This window comes from Calypte anna, chromosome 10, assembly GCF_003957555.1.
Source record: "Calypte anna isolate BGI_N300 chromosome 10, bCalAnn1_v1.p, whole genome shotgun sequence".
Lineage (NCBI taxonomy): Eukaryota > Metazoa > Chordata > Aves > Apodiformes > Trochilidae > Calypte > Calypte anna.
The window spans coordinates 1287244-1313681 of record NC_044256.1 but is presented as its reverse complement, the minus strand read 5'-3'; the positions used below and the strand labels follow the sequence as shown (position 1 = coordinate 1313681).

At 39.0% G+C, this 26438-nt stretch overlaps 1 protein-coding gene across 7 annotated transcripts in view; it reads left to right on the top strand.

Moving 5' to 3' along the window:
- Positions 1-26438, top strand: part of HERC1 (HECT and RLD domain containing E3 ubiquitin protein ligase family member 1) — a 99955-nt gene that overhangs the window by 43662 nt on the left and 29855 nt on the right. For 4 of the 7 annotated variants that reach the window (XM_030456956.1, XM_030456960.1, XM_030456955.1 and 1 more), the window contains exons 24-45: positions 25-145; positions 436-487; positions 8502-8776; positions 9081-9296; positions 9382-9502; positions 10451-10688; positions 11689-11882; positions 12492-12647; positions 12853-12959; positions 13207-13317; positions 13419-13595; positions 14382-14621; positions 14826-14909; positions 16396-16916; positions 17997-18772; positions 19849-20047; positions 20971-21131; positions 21818-21934; positions 22120-22351; positions 23519-23643; positions 24242-24462; positions 25671-25939. In XM_030456956.1, coding sequence (XP_030312816.1) covers positions 25-145; positions 436-487; positions 8502-8776; positions 9081-9296; positions 9382-9502; positions 10451-10688; positions 11689-11882; positions 12492-12647; positions 12853-12959; positions 13207-13317; positions 13419-13595; positions 14382-14621; positions 14826-14909; positions 16396-16916; positions 17997-18772; positions 19849-20047; positions 20971-21131; positions 21818-21934; positions 22120-22351; positions 23519-23643; positions 24242-24462; positions 25671-25939 — 4713 coding nt within the window. The remainder of the gene's footprint in view (positions 1-24; positions 146-435; positions 488-8501; positions 8777-9080; positions 9297-9381; positions 9503-10450; positions 10689-11688; positions 11883-12491; positions 12648-12852; positions 12960-13206; positions 13318-13418; positions 13596-14381; positions 14622-14825; positions 14910-16395; positions 16917-17996; positions 18773-19848; positions 20048-20970; positions 21132-21817; positions 21935-22119; positions 22352-23518; positions 23644-24241; positions 24463-25670; positions 25940-26438) is intronic. The other 3 variants (XM_030456959.1, XM_030456962.1, XM_030456957.1) reach the window with 2 other exon arrangements.

Sequence of the window (26438 nt, the reverse complement as noted above, 5' to 3'; positions counted from 1 at the left end):
TCTGTGTGTGTGCACCTGAAACAGGAGTGAAAGTCTCACTGCAGAAAGTCGCTCAATCCATGCAAGCTCAAACTACAGACTGATTAAGTCAAGAAGTGAATCTGATTTATCTCAGCCAGAATCAGATGAGGAAGGTTATTCATTGGTAAGTAAAGCAGCGTTATGTACTTAGAGATTGTCAATATACTGTTTGGGTGGAAAGCCTCACACATTTGTTTAGGACTGTGTTTCAGTATAGGAATCTCCACCATTGTATAGCTGGAGATTAGTACAGGAGTAACCACCATTGTTGAGACAAAGCAGTGGTGCTAAAAGAATTATTATACCTCTATTAACTCTCCCACTTCTGTGAGTGAGGGATTTTAAATACTCAAGTATTATGCACCACATATGTTCACCTAAAGCAATGAGGCTTTTATTGATGTTTTAATCTAGAGTGGAAGACGAAATGTTGATTTGGATTTGGCATCATCACACAGAAAGAGGGGTAAGTTTTATTTTTTACCTGTTGAATATTAACCTGATAAATATGTCAGAATTTCTTAGTTAAAATGTCTTTGCAGTTTGAATACTTTGGATCTTATCAACACCAGAACACCTACAGACCAAGCAGTCAGTTCTTCTATTACTCCAATATAAATCAGGTTTTTAGCTTTTGTACTACTTTTTGTTGCTACTTCATTCTGAGGAATCTCAGTCAGCTTCTTCACAGAAGGTGGTGGAGAAATGAAAGGGTATTTGTTCACAGAGAGACCAGAAAGTCCCACTCCATTCTGGGTGATGCAGAATCTCTGCCTGAGTCACTTTTCTGGTGTATTTCTAACAATCTTGGGAAGAGGTTAACAGGGATGAGGTTGGGTTATGATGTGCCTTAATTACAGAAACCTTAATACTGCTGTGTCAGAGTTGCAGTTTAATAACCTTCATCATGAACCAGTGTACTGAGAGGCTCCTTGTTTTTCCAAGTCTTTTGGAGTTACAAAGCAAGCCATCAGTGTCAGAAATCATTACACTTCACTTTGTAAATAACATGGAAAGGAATTTCTTGTACCTGGGTCATCAGTTGAACCAGTTAAGCAAGTGTAGAAACTTACTAGAGATGTTCATGCTGTGACAGCAGGATGTGTGTTGGCTTTCTCAGAGGTAGAAGATCTGAGAGCCTCTGTCAGCACTCTGATCTAGTGTATACTCTTTGAAGTCACTGTTTTTAGCTTTCCCATCAACCTAACACAGAACTTGTCACTTGCTTTCCTCTATATCCTAAGAGTAATCCAGGAAATCATCTTGGATTAGGCATGAGATACAGTATGTTTTATGGATTGTGGTTTCTGAACAGTTGGTTAGACTGATGAGGTTGTTTTGGTCATGGGCTACGGGAAATAAGAAATAATGCAAGAATAGACTTTATCAACCAGCCAGTTTATAGAGGCTTTTCATTCCAGGAGGTTCAGCACCAAGTTTGGAAGACTCAGGAGAAACAAGTTATAAATGCAGTTGATGTGTTCAGAACCTAAAGAAGCTCAGATAATTGGTTTACAAACTGAATACTGTGACAACATCTACTGGTACCTGTTCTCTGGTACTGGAAGATTATTTTTGCTGTCCCATGATACTTTAAAATTTTTTGTCTGGTCTTGGCAGATAGCAGTCACCATGCAAAATGAAAATTCTTCTGCTTATGCTGAATGATATTATATATCATACATATTATACACACACACACACATATATGTGTATATATATATATATATGACAGTTTTGGTTGATACCCAATGCAGGGTGCATTTACAGATAAACATTCCTGATATCTATATCAAGATCAGGAAAAGATCCACAAAGATCTGTGTAATCAAGTGGACAAGCTGTTCTGCTTGGTACTATTTAAGGTCTTTTATTTCTTATGAAATGATCTGGGTTTGTGAATCCTAGTTGATCTTCTAGAACTGAATATGCCCCAGTGTTTGTGGAAGATGCAACTTGCAGCTATTTTGGATTATCTACCTCTTGTAACACACCAGCACTGAAGTGCTGGAGCTAGTAGCTAGAGCTACTCTCATGTCTATCAAGAATGTTTTCCTTGGTAAAACCTCTTCAGTTTCATCTTCATACCATGACTAGTAAAGAGGACATTGATGTTCACTTACCTCACCTTGAAGAAAAGGAGATAAATGCTTACAGCATTTAACTTTATGCTGTGCTCCATCCTGAGTTGCTGGCAAAAGTGGTCAGAACAAGCTATCTGCATTTCAATTTGCCACATGTTTTAAGAACTAAAGACATAGAAGAAACCTAGTTTCCTGTTTATGGCAAGTAAACCACTGTAGAAGGGAGAACCTACAGAAGACTACAGTGTTGTTCCTCAAGGTGTTCTCCAGCTGGATTTTTAGGTGTCCCTGAAGCAACTGCTAAGATATATTAGTGAGAATTAAGCAGCATGTTTTAAGTCTCTGGGATTTTCTTTCGAGATGTTATTTCCATAATCATATTAGTGCCAAATTCTCCTCAGACTTCCAGGTACAATCTGCTTTTGAGTGGAAGATGTGGAAGGTTTTTTGTCCCTCTAAATGAGGAGGAGGAGAGGAAGTAAACGTGTATGCCATACAGATAGTAGAGAGGTTCTCTGCTGAGTGCAGAGGACAGTCATGCTTTACACTAGAAATATCCATGGGAAACCCTTCTCAAAGTGCAGTTAACATAAAGTAAAGCCTCCTGCTTTTTCTTGTCCAGTTCTACAAACCAGCAGTAACTATTGCTGCTTTGAGGCACTTGCAGCTGAACTTTTCAAGCTTTTGTTGGATTGAATGTAGAGCTGACAGTGTTACATGGGAAAGAAAAAACCATAGGAACCAAGTCTCATTTATTTCAGTTGAAGTTTATTATTAAAAAAATACAATAATTTCATTTTACATGTGATTTTTAGAGCATCCCAGTGCAATTTGCAGCAGTCCCTTGAAAATACTTTGAAGTGTTTCTCTGTAAGCTGTGTTAATGTAGTTGACAGGCAGAGCTAATTGGAAAGCAAGTTCTTTTCCTGGAGAAATTTCCTTCTGTCACCAATATTTTTTTTCCTGTAGGCTCTGGTGTTTTGGAGACTTAGAAGAGAATTTTCACTAAAGAAATATCCTTAATATACGAGCATGAGGTTCCTTCCATCTCTTCTTAAAAAGTTTACTGGAATTTAACCACACTTCTTGTGACAGAATTGTGGCCACACGTGGTGGTGTAACCTTTCACAAGGTTAATTTACCTTCAGTTGTACTCTGTTCAGAGTATTTAATCATTGCAAAGCTATCAAAATGATGTGTGTAGGACTTTAGTGGGTGGCTCTTCTGTAACAAGCAAGAGAGGAATCCCTCTGGAGTGGATTGGCTTGGCTTATTTTGGAACTTCTGTTTATTGAATGCAGCAATACCTCATTATTCAGAATTCAGATCACATTCTGTAACAATTGAATCTTACTCTTGGTCTGATTTTTATGGTACAAAAGCTGTTTTTATTCATAAATTGTAATATAGAAAACTAGCAGTAGAAAACCTACTGATACAGTAAATTGTTCCTGTGTTCTTGCAGAGGAGCATGGAAGGAAAGCATTCTCTTTTTACTCAGTTAACATCTTCATCCAATCTTTAACCTAATTATTCTGTTCAGAAATACGACAGCAATATTCTTACTTCAGCCTAAGGATTGTTTGAATATCTTATTTAGTTACTTCTGAATTATTAAACTTTTTGCTTCCATTCCTGCAGAAAAAATCTAGGTCAATACTTTGGCTTTAAGAGGTGGTGAACACATTATTGTTATTTTACCTTCATATCTAAGCCCTTAGGGGTTTTTTGTTGCTTAGACTAATCTTTCCCAATTTTGCAGATCCGGAGAACATGCCTGAGGATGTTGTACCTGCAGGATACTTAGCAGTAAAGAATGGGCATATAGCAGTGCAATCATAAACATAGTTACAGGCAGATAAAGGAGAGTCCTGCAGTCTGGATTCACATAATTCTTAACTCAGTGAATTTCAGTGTTTGTGTATAGTAGCTGGCTTTTTACTTTGTTAAAAACCTACCTTTTAACTTTTATTAGCTTTACTAACACCGTTGGGCAACTCAGAAAAAAGCAGCAACTTAAATGAAATCCAAATTACACTGGAATATTTTGTCTGCCTATAATAGTAGGAGTTCTGCATTATGAAATGGAGAGATTATGTTTGAGTAAGGGATGTAAATATGTCTTGGCCAATGCACAGAACTGTGCTGGAGGGGATATAATTTTTTCCCTGAACAGAAGATAGAGAATTTAGAAATTCTGTTACCTAAGCTATACTGATTTAAAGGAAGAGTAAATATTATTTTCCCCAAACTTTGCTGCTCTGTATGTTGTAGTGATTGAGATGAGACTGAGCGTTTAAGTCTGTCAGAATAATGTGAAGGAGAGGTTTTATGTTACCTTCTGTTTCAAATGTTTGCTTTTGTCTTCTGATTTTTGTGTGGTGTAGTGTATTTACTCCTTTTTGGCCAGTTGAGCCCCAGAAAAAAGAAGAGCTTCAAGCAAGTAACTGATGGCATGTTTATTTTTTTGTCTCTATAGCTTCCCTACATATTTTATGTTCTATGAAGTTTGTATTGCAGCTATGCCATGTTCATTTAGAAAACTCATCAGGCTGGCTCATAAGAACAAGTAAACTTTTTTTTTAACTGTAAGCTTAAAGTTTATTCATCTGTGCAGCTCTATTTGTTTGATTGTAGAGGCTTATGGAAGTGCTAAGCTGCAATCAATTCTGTGTAATTGATATTACACAGAATCAAGCTAAGCTCAAAACCACAATCATAACTTTTGACTCTTCTATTGGTATTTAACATCTTGAAAGAAAAAAAATTTGCTTTGTTTACAATTTATATGCCCTGATTCTGAAATGGTTTTAATTATGAAGTATAACACTTGGACATTGGACATCTTTGTTTTTAAATGCCATACTTTTAGCTATAACATGCTTAGTTTACATTTACTCTTTATCTCATAACTGTTGTTGGACTCCCAGTCCCATAGAGTTTTGGATTGTTCTTGCATTCAAGCATTCTTGCATTTAATAAGGAAATGATCAACTGAGAACTTATCATTTTCAAATAGGAAATAATTAAGGTTTTTTATTGATATAACAGGGGAGGTTCTTATAAGGTTTGTTAACTATGAAAAAAAATTTTCCTTCTGATATAATGTTAAGCCTTGAAAGGTCTCCTAAAGCCTGTGGTTTAGGACTTGGGAGTTGCTTTTTGTTTCTTTTACAAATCTTTTGATTCTGTGCTGTGTCAGTGGCACAGAGTAGTGGAGGACAGGCAGAGGACAGGAAGCCCCTGTTGCTTTGGGATACCTTCAGCTCTCCTGCTCTTGAAAGACTGTAGGGCTTCAGGAGGCTTCTGAAATACTTGTGGTAATGTAGGCAACATTCTGTGGGCTTGGACTGACTTAGCTCTCCCTTGGGCTCTGTTCACTGTGTTTAGGCAAAAAATCTCTTTCCTACATAAAGTATTTTAGCACCTTGTTATTGTGTTCTATTTATCTTACGTTTCTCATCTGTCATTTCATCAAATAACTTAGGTTTCAATAGAGAACTTTAAAACAAGTATTATAAAAATTAATAATAATAATAATAATTAATAATTAATTTGTGGTTCAAGGGTTGGACTTGATGATCTCTGAGGTCCCTTCCAACCCAGCCAATTCTATGATTCTATGAATGTTAAAATTAAGCTGAGATATCTATGATATCTAAAATAGATATCTGAGATAGCTATGTCTTCTTTCATTTGGAATGTTGTCACCAAGTATAAAGTGTAAAATTAAGCAACAGTATTTTTTTTACTTCTTTGACATTTAACATGATAAATTATATTGTTCTCTGTAAACCAGTTAATAGTGCTGTGTATATTAACCAGGGTATATTAACTGTGTAATATAAACCAGCAGGAATTAGAAAATGAGGTTATGGTTCAGAAAGTAGTGTTTAAACTTCATGTTATCCAAAATAAATATATATGGGTATATTTTTGTAAAATGCCTAATATGACCTGAGTACTGTGATGGTTCTTTCTGAAGCCATTGCAGCCTATTTAGTAGTAAGTGTAAGGAATACTATCCAAATGCATGTTTCAGTTCATAAAAGGAAAAAGGATGTGAACAGATTTTCATCATTCATAGCCCTGAATTAAATTTTTTTGCAAGTAAGCTATTGCCTGATTAACAAAGGAAAAGCAAAATTTCACAGTATATTTAATTTCCAAGTTATGAAGGTGCAGGTTGGTTAGCAGGATAATAGCATTTTGCCTTTTCCTCAGGAAAAGAATAGTGTAGAATGATTATGAGATGTCCTGAGCTCACAAGCTGTCACCTCTTTCTTTCCTGGTTCCTCTGAGGAGCTGCTTATAGAGCTGCTGCAGGTAGGCAGTGTTTAAAGGAGGTCCTGAAACTGGTATCCAGCTGTTGCCATTGGAACATGGCCTCCCTGATGAAAGAAAGCTTTCAGGAGCTGAATGTTTTTGAATTTGTGTGACTTTTTCCTGAAAATGGCTATGCTTAACAGTGTGTGAGGCCAATACCCTGCATACAGGTTTTACCAACTGAAGTGTTAACACAGGTTCACAGGGGTACTGTGAATGGGGAGTGACTCTCCAAATCCTATCTGCAGTGCATTGTGCACAAGAGACATGAATATGTTAAAATTCTGTTATTTAAGATAATTCAAACTAGAATTTTAAAATTAATTAGAATTTCATCATGTTTCTCTCTGCCCAACTCTCCAGCCTGTCTAAGTCTCTCTTGAATGGCAGCACAGCCTTCTGGTGTGTCAGCCACTCCTCCCAGCTTAGTGTCATCAGCAAACTTGCTGAGGGTACATTCTATACCCTCATCCAAGTCGTTGATGAAGATATTGAACAACACTGGTCCCAGTACCGACCCCTGAGGGACTCCACTGGTCACACACCTCCAACCAGATTCTGCCCCATTGACTACAACTCTCTGACTCCTTCCTTTCAACCAGTTCCTGATCCACCTCACTACCTGGTCACCAAACCCATACTTGATCTACAAGGATGCTGTGAGAGATCTCCCTTATGAGGAAAGGCTGAGGGAGCTGGGTCTCTTTAGTTTGGAGAAAAGGAGACTGAGGGGTGACCTCATCAATGTTTTCAAATATGTAAGGGGTGAGTGTCAGGGAGATGGAGTTAGGCTCTTCTCAGTGGTGACCAGTGATAGGACAAGGGGTAATGGGTGTAAATTGGAGCACAGGAGGTTCAAGTTGAATATCTGGAAAAATTTTTTCCTGTAAGGGTGACAGAGCCCTGGAACAGGCTGCCCAGGGGGGTCGTGGAGTCTCCTTCACTGGAGACATTCAAAACCCGTCTGGACACGTTCCTGCACGATGTACTCTAGGTGGCCCTGCTCTGGCAGGGGGGGTTGGACTAGATGATCTTTCGAGGTCCCTTCCCACCCCAAGGATTCTATGATTCTATGGTAGATTAGTTTTCCAGATAGATCTCCAGATGTTATCTGTCTATACAGATGGAAGGTTCTTTTGCACAGGGCCTGTCCTCTTGTAATACTAACTCCAAGTCAGCTCTAACAGCATTTAGAAAATCAATACAATACCAACTTATGTGTTCATATGTTTATCTAACTGGTGTCTGTCTTCAGTAAGGGATGGAGCTCTAGAATAACTTTTTTGGGAATGAGATCACATATGTGGTGATAAATAAGTTCTAGTGCTGTGGATTGATGACTGATGCACATTTGAAGAACTGCATTTATTACTGATGGTGAGGTTTTAGGTAGTGTAATGGCATGCCAGTTTAATAGGAAGTACTTGAAAATAGACTCATGATATTGCCAGATGACCAAGATACAGATCTAATACATTCTGTAGATATTATTCAATGTACATGTATCTAGTTATCTTGAATCATAACCAAATAAATGTTCTTTGTTAGTCTAAAATAAAAATATTCTGTTCCTTTCTGCATAGTGAATTCTATGAATATTTCATCCAAAATGACATTGTGCTTTTTCAGACCTATAACATATATGGTGGATTAATTAAAATAATAAAAAAAATCCTCTTGTTTTATGGCTAGACCTTAAAATCAATATTCAAAATGCACATTTTCTGTTGTGGCAGATCTTTTCTTTAATAGCTTGTCATTTAGTTGCAAAGTGGTTTTATTCAGCTTTAAGCTAAGCAGTTTGAGTGGCTTCTATCTTTTTGTTTCATCTCTTGGCAGCGTGTTGCTATACTGCTTAACATAATTAAAAGAAGTGTGCAGCCTTTCCTTTGGGGAAGTTGCTGTAAATTTAAATCAAGTTTTTCGCTCTGAGTTGCTCAATGCATGGTAGAATGAACATGAATCTCCATTTTCCACCTATATGATAGCAGCAGTTCAGTCTTCACCTACTGTGAAAATGTGTTACTTGGTGAACTGGAATTCATGGGTCTTCCTCGTGTACATCTTTAGGAGCAATACACAGCCAGGTGGAACCTTTAAGTGACTCGTGGGCTCGACTGAAACACAGCAGAGATTGGCTCTACACTTCCTCCTCCTACTCCTTTGTCGAGTCCGATTTTGATCTCTCAAGATCCCTTGGAGTTCATACTTTGATTGAAAATGTTGTCAGCTTTGTAAGTGGAGATGTGGGAAACTCACCAGGGTTTAAGGAACCAGAAGAAAGCATGTCCACCAGTCCACAAGCATCAATAATTGCCATGGAGCAGCAGCAGCTGAGGGCTGAGGTAAGGTTCAGTTTAGAACCTTTTCTTACTCTTAGTATGTCGTGCTCATTTTATGGGTTTTTTAAAACTGTCTAAATTCTGTCTGTTGTGGACATTTTTCTGTTAAAACATCTTAACTGGAACTGAGAACTTTTTATATAAACAACTCTAAACCAAAACTTACAGAATTCCCTTTTTTTAAAAACAAAATGTCGGTGAGAAAACACCTACATCCTTTGTGCTCACTTACGGTTGGAGATAATCTAATTTCTAAGAATGCTTCCTACTTACTTTGTACTGTCTTTTTGCCTGTCTTTTTTTTTAGCTTCGTCTGGAAGCACTTCATCAGATTCTAGTGCTTTTATCAGGGATGGAGGAGAAAGGCAGTGTGCCATTAATGGGAAGTCGTCAAGTCCCAGGATTTCAGTCTTCTTCATTGCTTACTTCTGTTAGACTACAGTTTCTTGCTGGCTGCTTTGGTTTGGGCACTGTAGGACATGCAGGCACCAAAGGAGAGAGTGTAAGATTGCATCACTACCAAGTATGTACTTCAATAGTTTCTGCTGCTTTAATAACTGGGTGATAAAAATCTGTCAGTCCTTACAATATTTATCTGTTTGATTCAGGATGGTATCAGAGCAGCTAAGAGAAGTATTCAAATTGAAATCCAGGTGGCTGTACACAAAATTTACCAGCAGTTATCAGCTACACTAGAAAGAGCTCTGCAAGCTAATAAGCATCACATAGGTAAGTGAGAAGCAGATTTGCAAAATATAAGCTGTATGTTAGAGGAAAGATGTTTAAAAAAGCAGACTTTGATATTAGGGACCAGAGTTTGCTGAGTTATCTGTGTTACTTCTTGTCCTGAGAGAGAAGCTTTCTTAATTTTCTTTAAGTTGTTCCTTAAGTCTTTAATTTTCTTTAGGTGTTAAACCTATTAAAGTCTTAAGTATTGCCAGCCTTTCTGTTCCACATGGCACCCATGTCTTTTGTGCTTCAAAGTGATTTTTGATCTTTCAGGGCTAAGTAGTTTTCTGAGGATTTGAAAAGTCTCCAATCTTTTTTCTTTTGCTCATGTACGTTTTCTTTAAACTCAAAATGAAGAACAGCCCATCTTGCCCTTTTTGGAAGCCCTTTCTCCTGTCCTTCTAAACCCATATATTGCTGTGTGCTTCTGTCCCTAAGGGATAGCTGGAACTCTGCACTTCTTTGTGTCTTTGTTCATGCACTGATTCAGAGCTTCAGTACAGGGCACAATTCTGTGATCTAGGTTGTTGTTCTGTGATGCAGGCTGCTGGGCATTCTTGCTTGAATTGTTTTGTTCTTTCACTTAAAATTAAGATGGAACTGAAAGAAGTTTCTTGAGAATGAACCTGAAGTACAAATAGACAATTGAGCATTTCACCCAGTTATCCTTGCCTTAGAAAGATGATTCTGGTTTGGGATTTAGTCTCAGAATACCCATAACTAGAGCAATGTAATATTCTTCCTTGGGCAACCTTGACATAAAGGTTGCATTGAGTTAAAGGGAGCTACACTGTACATCAGAAAGACTACTTTGAAGCATCTGACAAAGGTGACTCTTTACTTGATAATTTAATTCATTCATTAAAAACAAATAATCTGCTCCTCTTGTGTCTTAGTATTCTTATTCTAAACAGCCTATTAACTGAACACAACTTTTTTTAATTGTAGAAGCACAGCAGCGTCTTCTGCTGGTAACAGTCTTTGCACTGAGTGTGCACTATCAGCCTGTTGATGTCTCCTTGGCCATCTCCACTGGTCTGCTCAATGTGCTATCACAGCTGTGTGGCACAGACACCATGTTAGGACAACCACTGCAGTTGCTGCCCAAAACTGGTATTTCTCAGCTCAGCACAGCTTTGAAAGTAGCCAGTACAAGACTACTCCAGATCCTTGCTATCACCACAGGGTAAGTATCAAATGCTTTCAGAAAACTTAACTATTAAGTTTTTCCAGCAGCCTTTAAAAATCTTTTTTTTGTGTGTGTGTAAGCTTGCTTTAGGACAATAAATGTTGTTCAGAAGTTGTAAGTTAAGGGGATGGGTGGAGAGTAGTCACATTATTAATTATAAAGATGCCCATAATAGCAATAAATATTTTAAAATTGAAAATAAAGAGTTTGGATAAAAACAGTTAGAACTTTATGGTCTGTAAACACTGCATTTTCCCAGTTTTCTAGTTTGTATCTAGATCCATTCAGTTGATTTGGTGAAGCTTTCTGTTGCTGTGTAAAAGTCATTTATGTAAAAGCAATTCTGATCATGTGGTAGGAGTTCTTCAGACCAGTACATTATGCTTCTTTTAAGAATGCAAAGTTATTTTCTGAGGAATACTGGCCTCTGCTGGACAAGGGAACAGCATCCAAAATCCTGTCAACACTTAAATATTTAGTCTAATTCAGTAAGGGGAAAAAACAGTAGAGGAAGTATTTTCTATTTGGAGCAAGGGGGTAGTTTTATATTCAGGACATGCTTCTTCATTTCAGCATTCATACAACACTTTGCTTTAACCTGCCAAATCCATTATGTATGAAGACCCCAGAACCCTGCACCAAAACCCAAACAAAACACAGCCACAGAAACAACACCCCATCTTTGCAAGCTGCAGTGGGATTAAGTTAAATTGACTAAGCTGTTCTTTTGCCCCTAGGAAGTACTGGAAATGTATCCTTTGATTTCCAAGACTGGACAGTTTTAAAGTGTCTTACAGATAGAGCTCAAATAAGAATAATCTGTCAAGCACATGGTGAAGGGTGACAAAAAGTTACCTGCTGCAACAGAATGAATTAGCCTAGTGCTTTGTAAGGCCCAGCTGTCACTTGCTCTGAGTTTATAGTTCTCTCTTTGTTATTTTTCCTCAAATCAGCTGCCAAATACTCTTTCTTTTTACTATTTTGTGTTTGTGTATAGAACCTATGCAGACAAACTGAGCCCAAAGGTGGTCCAGTCTTTGCTGGATTTACTATGCAGTCAGCTGAAGAACTTGTTGTCTCAAGCTGGTGTGATGCTTATGGCTTCCTTTGGAGATGGGGAAGGTGAGGAAGATGAAGTGGAATCAAAAAAGGCAGATTCAAGTGGGGATAATGAGAAGAGAGACTTCAGAGGTAATTATCTTTAATCACTTAACGTCACCATTTTGAAATACCAGAAAACATAAGAAAAGAAATCACTAAATGCAGAAGCCCCCATCCAATTTACTGTATTTTGATTCTGGTTGAGTCATTCTTAACTTTGTAAACTAGATAAATTAAATTTAAAATTAAAGTCATAAAATAATTCTCTGCCACATTACCAATCCTCCTGATGTGCTCAGAGTGGGAAGTGTAAGAAGTCAAGGCTGGTAAGGGAGGGGTGGTTGAGGGGAAAGTGTTTTAGTTTTGTCTTTGTTTCTCACTCTCTTAATTTATTTTCCATTGTCAGTAAATTAAATTCATCTTCCTGATATTGAGTCTGTTTTTCCCATGCTTGTACCTCTTAGTTCAGGCCCTTATCTTGCCTCATAAGCTTTTTGTCTTATTTCCACCCTGTCTGCCTGAGAAGTGGGAGAGCAGCTTAATGGGCACCTACCAGCCAGCCAAAGTTAACAGCTTGCCAGCATTTAATAGCCAGTCACTTCATTTTTACTGACAGAACAGTTTGTTGCCAGTAACAAGGACTGCTAATAAGGTTGTAATAATAAGGTTGTAAATGAAAACTTTAATTTCACTTCCTAGCTGCCCTCCGAAAGCAACATGCAGCAGAGTTGCACTTGGGAGACTTCCTGGTTTTCCTACGTAGAGTTGTATCTTCAAAAGCAATTCAGTCCAAAATGGCATCTCCAAAGTGGACAGAAGTACTTCTTAACATTGCTTCTCAGAAGTGTTGCTCAGGTATGATCCTTTCAGAAGGTGCTCAAGTGGTTACTTGAATTTCTCTTGTGCAGTTCCTAAAAATGGGCCCTGTTAGAACATGTGTTACATGGTGATCATCTGCAGCCAAGTCCAGTAGAGGTACCCAAGTCACTCTTTGGAGAGCTGTGCACTGGTAGCATGCAGAAGTCACTTTCTGGCTATTAACATCCTGTTCCATCTTTAGGAGTTCCCTTGGTTGGCAATTTGAGGACAAGACTTCTTGCACTTCATGTACTGGAAGCTGTATTACCTGCTTGTGAATCTGGTGTTGAAGATGATCAAATGGCTCAGGTTAGGAGCCATTATTTTGTTATAAGCTTTTATACCTGCTTCTTTAGAAAGTCTCATTAAAGTGTTCAGGGTTTCATAGGTTTGTTCAGAATCATAAATCAGATGAGGCTCCGTGTGGGTATTTTCTTATCTAACAACACTGCAGATTTGTACATTTATACCTGTGAAGCCAAGTAAACCAGTATAATATTCTTTGTTGTCCTTCTCTTGGATTTTGTAATGATCTAAATTATATTCTCTACACCAGGTTGTTGAACGATTATTCTCACTGCTCTCTGACTGCATGTGGGAGACTCCAATAGCTCAGGCTAAGCATGCAATTCAAATAAAGGAGAAAGAGCAAGAAATGAAGCTACAGGTAATGAAATGAAGCTACAGGTAATGAAGGGTTTGCTTTCTCTTTTGACTGAATGCAACCGAGTTACATTTGCCACCACTGTTTTGTCCTGTTTCCTGTAGAAACAAGGAGAGTCTGAAGATGAAGATGAGAATCTTCCCATACAGGAAGTGTCCTTTGACCCTGAGAAAGCTCAGTGCTGCATAGTGGAGAATGGGCAGATTCTAACTCATGGAAGTGGGGGTAAAGGCTATGGTTTAGCATCCACTGGAGTTACTTCTGGGTGTTACCAGTGGAAGGTAGGCTGCATTATTTATTATTTATGCTTATTAACATCTCTTATTTTGTTTTGGAACTGTACTATGATTTATGAACAACAGATACCTGTGTTTTTTCCTTTATGACAGCATTCTTGAGTAAATTACATGATGGCAGCATTTGATTTACAGTTGTACTTGATCTTAAGGGGCATTTCCAACCTAAATGATTGTGTGATGTTATGGTTTTAAATCCAAAGTGAAGAGTTTGTGGGTGCTTTTGAGCACTGCCATTGGGATATTTCAGGTTTTGTGTGTTTGTAGGGTTGGTGGCACCAGTCCCTAGGATCCATTGGCAACCCAAACATGCATTGTCTTGCAAAAGCTGACTGCTGAAATATGTGGATTGTGGATTTTTTCTTTAGAAAAACACTTCACAAAAGCAGTTGGTTTTAGAGCAAAAAGAGACGTGAGCCTGCCTGACTGTCAAGACCAGTTTGTAATACATTATCTGGATTGATTTTTTAGGAATACGTGGTTGTGGTCCTTGTTAGTGCTATCTTTGAGTATAACACACTTCTTTTTTAGTTGGAATCTGTATTTAAATATTTTATTTGAACCTGACCCTATGCACCAAGATGTCATTTTAGAGATACACCATGGGTGTAGCTTATTAGCTTGCTATTTTTGGTTTATTAAGAGCTTCCGAGCAAACCAGTTTCACATATTAATAAATATGTGTAAGGTGAATTTTCACTACTTTAGTATGTTCAAATGTATATGACTGCTTTCTTTTTCCCCCCTGCTTTGTTTCGTTTTGCCTGCCAGTTCTACATAGTGAAGGAGAACCGAGGGAATGAGGGCACCTGTGTCGGAGTTTCTCGCTGGCCAGTGCATGATTTTAACCACCGCACAACCTCGGACATGTGGCTCTACAGAGCCTACAGTGGCAACCTCTACCACAATGGGGAACAAACCTTGACTCTCTCCAGCTTCACCCAAGGAGATTTCATCACATGTGTATTAGATATGGAAGCAAGAACTATTTCCTTTGGCAAAAACGGAGAGGTATTTAGCATTAATTAGGTATTTTTGGTGTTCTTTGCAACAGTAATTTGACATTGATAGTTTCAGATAAAGCTAAGCATTGTAATGAAACACATGGCTTCAGTATTTACAAGGACTATACCATAGGTTATGACTTTGTCACGTTTGTATTTTTGCTTGTTGAGGTGTTTTTAAGTTTGAGACTTTTTTTTTTTTTTTAACCAGGAGCCAAAACTAGCTTTTGAAGATGTGGATGCAGCAGAGTTATACCCATGTGTCATGTTCTACAGCAGTAATCCAGGAGAAAAGGTAACCTAAATGTTCCTTTGCATGGGTGTACTGGTTTTGAGTGGGATGAAGTTAATATTCTTCATAACACCCACTATGGTGCTTTCTTTTCTTTTTCTGACCAAATCACTTTTGATAATGCACAGTGGTTTAGCTGCTGCTGAACTTTTTTTGCATAGCATTCAGGCTTTCTTGGTTTCTCATTCTGTCCCTCCCAGCAAGAAGGTTGAGGGTGGGCAAGAGGCTGAGAGGGAGTGCAGCTGGTGAGTGTCTGACCAGTAGAATATTCCATACAATATAACACCATGCACAGCAGTAACACTGCAGGGAAGTTTGCCAGGAGTTCCTGTTGCTCAGGGACTGTCTGAGCACCACTCAGCTGGTGGTGAGCAATTATGTTTTGCATCACTTTTTTTTTTCTTCTTTTCTCTTTTATTTATGGAATTTTTTTTACATCAACCTGCAAGTTTTCTCACCTTTTGTCGTCTTATTCTCTTCCCCATCCTGCTGGGGGAGTGATGGAGTGGCTGTGGGGGGGCTTGGCTGCCTTGCTGGGGTTTACACTTTACAAAGGTCAGAAGCCTGGGCTTTCCAGTCTGTTCTCTGGGTCAGTGTTACAGATGGGGGGATTTGGTAGCTAACTAGCACTGAGAATGGGACTGAATGTTCATTTCAGTTAATGACATGTAGCACTACATGCTTGCACAATAATTAGACATTTTATCATAGAATCATAGAATGGGCTGGGTTGGAAGGGACCTCAGAGATCATCAAGTCCAACCCTTGATCCACTCCCCCCGTGGTTCCCAGCCCATGGCACTCAGTGCCACATCCAGGCTCTTTGGAAATATCTCCAGACACGGAGAATCCACTACTTCCCTGGGCAGCCCATTCCAATGCCTGATCACCCTCTCCAGAAAGAAATTCTTTCTCATCTCCAACCTAAACCTCCCCTGGCACAACTTGAGACCCTGCCCTCTTGTCTTGCTGAGAGCTGCCTGGGAAAAGAGCCCAACCCCCCCCTGGCTCCAACCTCCTTTCAGGGAGTTGGAGAGAGTGATGAGGTCTCCCCTGAGCCTCCTCTTCTCCAGCCTCAACACCCCCAGCTCCCTCAGCCTCTCTTCATAGGATCTGTGCTCCTTATAAATGTATATTTTGTGCAATCTATGTAACTTTAAGATAAAATGCATCTTTTAGAATTGGTGTACAAACTTAAACATTCTACACACAAAATTGCATTCCCCAGGGTCCAGGGAGAATGTAGGACTAGGAATTCTAAAGTCTTAAATGAGAAGCCATGAACTGTTGTAATTTCAGCATCCTTGAGTTTGAAGAGATGTTTTGATCAATGTTTAGGTGGATTTCCTAGGAACCTGAAGAAGAAACAAAAAAAAAGGCAATGTTTGTAATTTTTTTCTCTTCAGTAGGAAACTCATGTGTTTATAAAATGAGCTGCCTTGGGTATCATGAGAAGAAAACTTTTCAACTGTTTTCTTTTAACACTTAGGTGAAAATCTGTGATATGCAGATGCGTGGTACACCCAGAGATTTGCTGCCTGGTGACCCCATCTGCAGTCCTGTTGCTGCAGTGCTGGCAGAAGCCACTATCCAGCTCATCCGTATCCTGCACCGCACAGACCGCTGGACACACTGCATCAATAAAAAAATGATGGAAAGGCTGAATAAAATCAAAGCCTGTCTTAAAGAAGCAGGCCAAAAGCTGAAGAAAAGTCGCTCAGTTCAGAGTCGAGAAGAGAACGAGGTGAGGGAAGAGAAAGAAAACAAAGAAGAGGAGAAAAGCAAACATGGTAGGCATGGTCTGGCTGACCTGTCAGAACTGCAGCTGAAGATGCTCTGTGTGGAAGTGTGGCCTGTGCTGGCAGTGATTGGTGGAGTTGATGCTGGTCTCAGAGTTGGAGGTCGGTGTGTGCACAGGCAAACTGGACGTCACGCCACCTTGCTTGGAGTAGTGAAGGAAGGCAGCACATCTGCCAAGGTCCAGTGGGATGAAGCAGAGATCACTATCAGGTATGCTCATGTTCTGTGCTTTTCACTGTCTAGTGTTTTTCACTCTTATTTCAGAGTTGATAAGTATTGGCTAACTAAAACATTACTGCTGTCTTAATTTACTGCAGCTTCTTGGTTAGGCCTGTAAAGAACACTGATTTTTACACTTCAGTCATAAATGGGTCTGAAGACAGACCAGGTTTGAGAACAGGTATCTTTTCTGCATTGTTATTCCCTTCTTAGGAGACTGGGAATTGCTCTCTGTGGCTCGAGGAGTGGTTAAGGTCAGGAGATGGGTGTATTCTCTCTTCTTAATGATGGGATGGATGATGGTATTGAAATTAATGCTACATTGAAGTAGTGTTTGTGAAATGTGAAAATGTTTTTGGATAATAAAGGAATGTACGGAAAATAGAAGATGTATGGAATTACAGGCTGGTGAATTTTTGCCCTGCCTAGAGTGAACACTACTTGGTTGTAGCAGTGCTAAATATTGCACAAAACCCCACGAATATGGATGGACAGGTAGACAGACAGGTTTGAGGGGTTTTGGGTTGTCTGACTTGTGTTTTTAAAAAGTCACTGTCCTTTCTAGAGACCGAACTATCATAAGCTATTAGTAGTGTGCTTCTTGTGATGAAGACTTGAACAGGAATGTGAGGTCAATCAAAGCTTTTCCTTAATGTGAAAAAACTTGAGGAGTGTTTTCTTTTGAAGCTTTTATACCTGTTCACAAGTTCAGCTCAGGTATGGTCACAAAATCTGGTTTAAGGTAGTTTTTCTTGGTAGAAGTCTGTTAAATAATTCTAAATAATGTAGCATAAACTTCTGTTGGCACAGAATTGGTGGCTTCTATGGTACCTCTGGATTTTAATGCTTCTTTCTGGACACCTGTGCATGCTTTGGCTTTGCTCTGATACCACATCTCCCCGTTTTCTGATCATAACCTCATTTTCCCTTGTTTGCATTTATTTTTCAGAGTTGGTTTGCTTGTTCTATTAAATATACTTCGCATCTTACTTTGCCTACATTATTTCCTGTACTTTCCTCCTGTCTCTCCCTCACTTGCTTTTTCCTGTGTCATTCTGATCTTTATTAAAGCTTCCCAACTTTTTGGTCGCCTAGTGATACTCCGTTGTATAATCTGGAGCCCTGTGAACCACTGCCTTTTGATGTTGCAAGATTCCGTGGGCTGACAGCTACTGTGTTGCTGGACCTTACCTATCTGACTGGTATTCATGAAGATATGGGAAAACAAAGCACCAAGAGACATGAGAAAAAACACAGACATGAATCTGAAGACAAAGGGGAAATGGACCAGAAGGCAGAGAGTGATGTTGGATCAGAGATACGATTGATACAGAGTGCTGATGATAACAAAGGACACAGTGCAACCAGCTCTAAGTCAGAAAATGAAATTGCTTCTTTTTCTTTAGAGCCATCAACACTAGGTATGGAATCCCAACACCAACCTGCTGAAGGAAGAAAAAAGAATCATGAGCATATTCCAAGAAGTCACGACATAGTGCAGTCGGAAATCAGAGCAGTGCAGCTGTCTTACCTTTATCTTGGTGCTATGAAGTCACTTAGTGTTCTTCTTAGTTGCAGTAAATATGCTGAACTGCTGTTAATACCAAAAGTCCTGGCAGAAAATGGTCACAACTCTGATTGTGCCAGTTCTCCAGTTGTTCATGAAGATGCTGAGATGCGTGCTGCCTTGCAGTTCCTGATGAGACACATGGTGAAACGGGCGGTCATGCGCTCCCCCATCAAGAGGGCCCTGGGACTGGCAGACCTGGAACGAGCACAAGCCATGATCTACAAGTTAGTGGTTCATGGGCTGCTGGAGGATCAGTTTGGTGGCAGACTCAAACAAGGTACATATTTAAAATGATGCAGAGTGCTAAGTTATTTTTGATTTCTTTTAAGTTGAGTAGCAACAGGGGTAATACAAACCCCATAATCTTGTGAATTTGTAGTGATTATACTTCTGAGGAATCTAAATTGGGCAGAGAGTGACTGTTCTGCAGATGCACTACTGACTTCTTTGCCTTTTCCACAGTTCCTTGCTTTCATGAAATGAATGCACATCAATGAATCAGCAATACAGGCATTGCTGATTTAAGACTTTTTGCAAACGAGCAGCTCTGTATATACTTGTCAGAAGGATTTGTATGTGACAGAAATACCATAACATTTACTGTTGCCAAACGTGATTGTATGCAATTAGGTTAGCAAGAAATGTTGAGCACATGTATTTTCAGGGTGTAGCCTACCCATGTTTCTGTCTGTGAAAATGTCTAAATCAGTTGTGGATTTGGGCGTTTGTTTTCTGAGGTTTTTTCCTGTGACATTTGGTGCTGCACTGACAGAGGTTGAGGAGAAAATCAGTATAATTCCTTTTCTTCTTAAAGATATGGTTGTTACAGTATGCATCTTTAGGGAGACCATTTAAATCAGTTTAAAAACATGAACATATTTAGAATATTAAAGCTAATTACTGTGCTCTCTAGTTCTTAACTATATTAGGGACTTCAAAACCAACCAAAGAAACCCTTGAAAAATCTGGTCCTTACACAGCTGAGTTAAAAGTAGCTCTATAGTTAGTCAGCTCTGTTTCTAGATCTGAAACTTCTTTTCCTTCTGCCTGTGAGAGAAATCCTAGCTGTTAAAATCATAAATCTGTATGTCATGAGATCTAAACAAATAAATGGCTTCTGTTACACTCTGGAAAGATTCACTTACTCTTTACCTGCTATTGGTTTGCCATCAGCAAGAGCCAGTAGCCTGCTCTCTTTACAGAAGATCATCAGTTATTTGCAGAAGTATTTGTGTGGTGACCATTTTTGTACACTCCTTTCTTTGTAAGGAATCTTTATAAGTTATCTTTGGCAGTTTAGCCACAGCTTCTGTTTTGTGCTGTTCCTGTAACATCCTTTTTTTTCTGTTGCAGAAGCAGATCAACAAGTAGAAGAAGGTGATCAGTCTCAGCAAGCCCAAACACCTGTTACAACCAGCCCTTCTGCTTCTAGCACCACATCTTTCATGAGTAGCTCTCTGGAGGATACTACCACAGCTACTACTCCAGTGACTGATACTGAAACAGTCCCAGCTTCAGAATCACCTGGTGTTATGCCTCTTAGTCTTCTGAGGTGAAGGATCTTCTTAGCATATATGATTTTGTGGGTGCAGAGAATGGGTTGTGTGATTTATATGCAATATATGTTTTTAACTGTCTAAACCACTTAGAATGTTAATGTTTGTATTTATTGTTAGGAACTGCCTCTGCAGAGGACAGAGTTTAATTTGTTACTTCACCTTGCAGGACGTGTATTCTAGAAATAAAAAGTTGTTGAGCTTTTAATATACACTGTATATGTATGTAAAATCTGAATTCTTCAAAACAGGAGAAAATACCTTCCTTATGTTGTCCTTCAGTTCTCACATTTGTTTGGCATACTTTAAATTACAAATCTTTAAAATTTTTTATTTTCAATAAGTAGTTGTTGGTTCTCAAACTAGAGTAGATCTTAGTTTGTAGGTAACATCCTGCAGGCTAAGACCTTTTTTCATCCTACCCTCACACACTGAAATGGAAGTAAGATAAAGCTAGTTAATCTGCAGAGGCTATTTGTGATGTAAAAGGAAGTCTGCTTTATATTGGGAAAGAGTACTGTTCCAAGTTGATTAATTCTGTTGATGTTTCTGACCTCTGTCCTTGAAGGGTTTGCAGATAGAATTTGACAAAAATCACAACCATGTCCTGTTACTTGGACAGTTGAAGCAAAATACTTGAGTTATTATCCAGGCTGAGTTCTGACAAAGTGGGGAAGTGGCAAGAGTATTTACTTCTCTTTGAAATCCTTGGCGAGCTCTTGGTCTCTGAGGGCTTTCTTTAGGTGCATGCCAAGGATTTACCTTTCCAGGCAAAGGTGGTGGGAATGAGCTGTTAGGAGTTTTACTGTGTTACACCTTGGCCTTGCAAAATGCAATTGCTGTAAAGTGCCCTGTAAGTTGATGTTTTTCTTGTCTCAGAACCTTTTCAGCATAGTTTTTCATATATTCTTTTTTATAGGCAAATGTTCTCAAGTTACCCTACTACAACGGTGCTTCCAGCACGCCGTGCTCAGACTCCTCCAATATCCTCTTTACCAACTTCTCCTTCAGATGAAGTTGGAAGGAGACAAAGTTTGACTTCTCCTGACTCCCAGTCTGCAAGGCCTGCCAATCGTACAGGTAAACTTCCAGTCAATAGAGGTAGAAATCTGGACAAGTTAGTAAATTAGTGGAAGTTTAGTGTAGTTTTTTAAGATGTTGAAAACATGCAGGATTTCTTTTTCATGCAACCTAATATTCAAAGCATTGTTCAAAACCTTTTGAAAGCTGTCTTGGGGCAGATAGGTAGATTGTTTAGCTGTAGACTTTCTCCAGCAAATGAAATTAGTTTTCAAAAGCTGTGGAATGGAATACAAAGTACATGTATAAAAGAAGAATGCAGTATAATTGGTAATTGCTTCAAAATGCTACTCCAGTTTGGGCTTGTTTTCCTGGTGGTGTGCACAAATTTTCTAGCTTCTGTTGGATCATGTGCCCCAGAAAAACCAAGAATTTTTGTATTTTTTATACATGCACCATCCTTTTAGTTAATATTATTTGATGAGATATGAAAGGCAGCTCAGCCTTCATAGGCTTCTTGTGCTGCTGTCTGGAACCACGTGAAGGTAATGGGAGATTATCCTCACAGAAGTTCTATTACTGTCTGGACTGTAGTACTCTGGTTTCATTACAGAAAGTATCCTGCTTTGTGGAAAGTAATAGAGAGGAAATTAGTTACAATTATTCCCTTATTAGAAGCTAATATATCAAAGTGACACTAAGGAGATGTTTGTGTACTTTATATTGAATGTTTTCTGTCTTTTAAGCTTTGTCTGATCCAAGCAGCCGACTTTCAACATCCCCTCCTCCTCCTGCCATTGCTGTTCCATTGTTAGAAATGGGGTTCTCCCTCAGACAAATTGCAAAAGCTATGGAAGCTACAGGTAATCTATAACTATAAACATCAGTTTAAACTGAAAAAAAACCCCAGATAAATATAAACCACTTTTTTTTTTTCTAGTGGAATACTTAATTTTTAACTTCTATTAACATGTATGGGAATAAAAATAGATTTTTTTCACCATCAGTGACATCATACAATCTTAAAGTGTGACTTTCCTGCTTTCAGGTGCCAGAGGAGAAGCAGATGCACAGAATATCACAGTGCTGGCCATGTGGATGATAGAGCACCCTGGAAATGAAGATGATGAAGAGCCCCAGCCAGAAGGGACTGCAGATTCACGACATGGGGCAATAGTCTCTGGAAGTGGTGGAAAATCTGGTGATCATTGTTATTTGCAGTCTCCAGGTGATATCCCTTCTGCTGATGCCACTGAAATGGAAGAAGGCTTTAGTGAAAGGTAAAAAGAGAGTTCTCTCCTGGTTGCTTGTAATCTGTTGCTGACACTGAGAATCTCACCAGTTCATTGCTGCTGACAAACCATTACTTAGTAATGGTAGTTAGGAATTTTGTTAGGAATTCTGTGATTCTGTCAGTAAAAGCAAAGATGCAGTTAAATTAGGTGTTCGTAGTACATGTATTTTCTGGGATGGTTTCTGCACAGAACCTGGGAAGAATGTAATTAGGCATTCCTCCTTAAACAAAAAAACTAAAGAGGAAGGAGCAGTGAAAAATGTGAGGGCATACAGCTCACATTTTACTGAAAAGACCTAAAAAGGAAACAAAACTTCATTGTAGGCTTTTTGTTTCCTTCAGTGTATTAATAGGCAGATATTTTCCACATTTTTCTTTTTTAAATTCTTGGTTTGTTCAGAGAGGATGAAACTGAACAGAAGTTTACATTCTCAGTCATCTTCCCAACCTTAGATCTAAACCATCTGTTAAACAAGGAGGAAAGATGTTTGTTTTTCTTTGTTTTGTTTTGATTCTAAAAGTAGTGGTTATATTTTGAAGTGACACCTATTGGGAATCATGCTAACTTTTTGGTAAGGGGGAGCATGACAGTTTCAGGATGTATACTGAGAGTGCTTTATTCAGATTCCTTGATCCTACTGAGATACCTATTTTGAAGTTTCCTCAGTTACTTTGTCCCAGGTAAACTAAACTGTCATTTCACAGAGAAGCCACAGATTTCATTTGGGAGAAATAACTGAGCAATAAGTGTCTCGAAATAACTCCAAATCATGTTTTCCAGAAGATTTTAAGCAGAAGAGGTAATGACTGAGGTAGGAACAACAGAAATGCTGGTTTTGCTTCTTTTAAAAAGGAGGAGAAACTTAGTTTGAGTTGCAGTTAACACTGATGGCATAAAATGAGTGCTCTCCCAAAATGTGTGTGTGATGCTTGGGCACTGTGGAAGCATCAAATAGGTGTTGACATTGCTGCAGCTCAAAGGGCAGTGATTACAGGCTGCAGTGGAAGTTCTTGAATTCCAAATTCACATTTTCTCCTGTGAAAGAAAGAGACAAGCCAATAAATATGATTTATTGTAAATATTTTTCCCTCTGCACTGTATGTGGCTGTTCAAAACAGTATTGATTTGTCTGTATGTTGCAAATTCTTGTAGCCCTGATCCCATGGATCATGCAGACAGTGCAGCTTCTGCAAGTGGCCCTCCTTCCAGAAGCAGGTCAGCTGTAACCAGGAGACACAAATTTGATTTGGCTGCCCGAACGTTGTTGGCACGTGCTGGTAAGTGTCCTGAGAGGCTTCCCAGGCCTTGGCTTATCCAGGAAGTGAAGAGGGGGGAACTGGGACTTCATGTGGTGATAAGTAGATGGTGTTTAGAATCACAGAATCGTCTGGGTTGGAAGGGACCTCAGAGCTCATCAAGTCCAACCCTTGATCCACTCCCCCCGTGGTTCCCAGCCCATGGCACTCAGTGCCACATCCAGGCTCTTTGGAAATATCTCCAGACACGGAGAATCCACTACTTCCCTGGGCAGCCCATTCCAATGCCTGATCACCCTCTCCAGAAAGAAATTCTTTCTAATATCCAGCCTAAACCTCCCCTGGCACAACTTGAGACCCTGCCCTCTTGTCTTGCTGAGAGTTGCCTGGGAAAAGAGCCCAACCCCCCCCTGGCTCCAACCTCCTTTCAGGGAGTTGGAGAGAGTGATGAGGTCTCCCCTGAGCCTCCTCTTCTCCAGCCTCAACACCCCCAGCTCCCTCAGCCTCACCTCATAGGACTGGAGAGTTAAAAACAAAGCAAGAGGAAGTTAGAATTATAGTAATCTCTGTTAGATGCAAAATAAAAGTCCTGCTTTCCTTGTGTTTTTTCCCACTTGAGCGGGATTATACCGCTCTGTGCAGGCCCACAGGAATCAGAGCAGAAGAGAAGCAATATCTTTGCAGCAGGATCCAGGGGCACTGTATGACTTCAACTTGGATGAGGAATTGGAAATCGACCTTGATGACGAAGCAATGGAAGCTATGTTTGGCCAAGACCTGGCTAGTGATAATGATATTCTGGGAATGTGGATCCCAGAGGTACTGGATTGGCCTACCTGGGTGTGTGTGACTGCAGCGGGGGCTGCTTTAACTTTCTGCTTTTTGCATGGTCATGTTTTTAAATTTTAAGTGACAGTGCATATGCTTACAGCCTGTTGGAAAATAATCTCACTAAATGTCCACAGTGCTTAAAATCTCCTTGTGTTCTTTAGCTTCACTTATAGATTCAGGATAGTTCTTTCTTGTGTTTCTTGCTCTGTGCTTCTACAGGTACATAATTTTTCTTCTCCCTCCCCTGAAAGATGAGAACAGAACTGGTGTAGTTTTTATGTTGGTGATACTACTTAGAAGTCAAGTAGGTGTTCCAGATTGCTTGGTCATGTGGGATAACACACATACTTGGTTGTTCTATTTAAAATAACAACAACAACAACAACATAGTATGATCTATAGGGGCATAATTTGTACTTGAATTAGTTTTCCTTTATTTAGTTAGTCATGTCATCCATTACAGTCTCTAGGAAGGGCATGGTGACTGTCCTCATCAGTTATTTTATAGCCTCACTAAATACACATTTGAGCTGGGAAAGGAAAGGAATTACCTAACCTTGGTAATCTTTGAATCCTTTTCAAATTAAATGAGCAACCCACATGCCTAGGCTTTCAAATCCTAATTATGATGTAACCTGACTCTGATATGGAAGCAAGTTTCAGGAGGCATACTGAATTTTTCAGAAAGCTTGTTTAATTGGAACATCACAGTGAAATTACTTAGGACAAAAACATAATTATAGAAAAATGAAAGCTATGTTCAGAGAAAGCCTCATAATTGATTGACACAAATTATAATTGTTGTTGCTTAGTAACTAAAAAGGCTGATAGAAACAAAAGGGTTCTTCTTCCTTATTTTGATCAAGTCTAGTCAAATTCTGAGGAGAAGCAAAAATTTAAAGACAGCATTGAATGTGAACTAGACAATACATGAAAAGTTAATACTGTCATTGAATTTCAGATCTGAAATTAAATAGGAATATCTCCTCTGAAACTATATATCTGAATATTTTTTCTTATCTGAGATGGTCTGCTCTTCATTATCTCATAAATTGTCTCTTTCTGTTTTGTTTTTGGGCAAGTTAACCACCTAAATATCACTCTGTGTGTGCAATAGAAACGGGCAGGCACACCCCTCTAGAAATACTGGCTTGTTTTCTATCTCATTTGAAGATATTTATTCTGCAGAAATAACGTGTGAAACTCTTACTGTGCAGCATGTTTGTGAATCTGAAGACAGAGAAGAAGTTGTGGTTTGTGAGCTGTGTGAATCCAGTGTTGTCAGCTTCAACCAACACATGAAAAGAAACCACCCGGGCTGTGGCCGCAGTGCAAATCGCCAAGGCTATCGCAGCAATGGTTCCTATGTGGATGGATGGTTTGGTGGGGAATGTGGGAGTGGAAATCCTTACTATTTATTATGTGGCATCTGCAGAGAGAAGTACTTGGCCCTGAAGAGTAAATCTAAAACATCCACTTCTGAAAGGTAACAGAAGTACACAATAGCAGAATACTCTGTGTAATGAAAGAAAGCAGCTTAAAAATTCTTACTAGCATCAGGATTCTAAGAATGTGATGGAAGAAATCAAAATTCCTGGCAGAATTTGTGTTTTATCTGAGGTTTAAAATTATTCTCTTAATTCATTATACAAATGTATACATAGGAAAAATTCTGATCAGATATTTGTGTTTTCTTCAGTGAAAACCAAGAAATTCTGTTGGGATGTTGCCTACTCTTGCTCACTTTTGAAGACTTAATTTTTCCATTTTGTCTGGCAATTGCAGTATTTTTTGTGGGCCTTTCATACATTCGTATTGCAAAATGCTTCTCCACTCCCCCAGATACTTTTAGAACCCCAATTTATTAGTCTGTTACTAGTCATTTCCAGAAATCATTGGCCTAACGCTGAAGTAACTGAATAGTAAACCAGGTTTGACATTATTAAGCATGTATGTAAATTATTAGATCCATTCACTTATTTTCT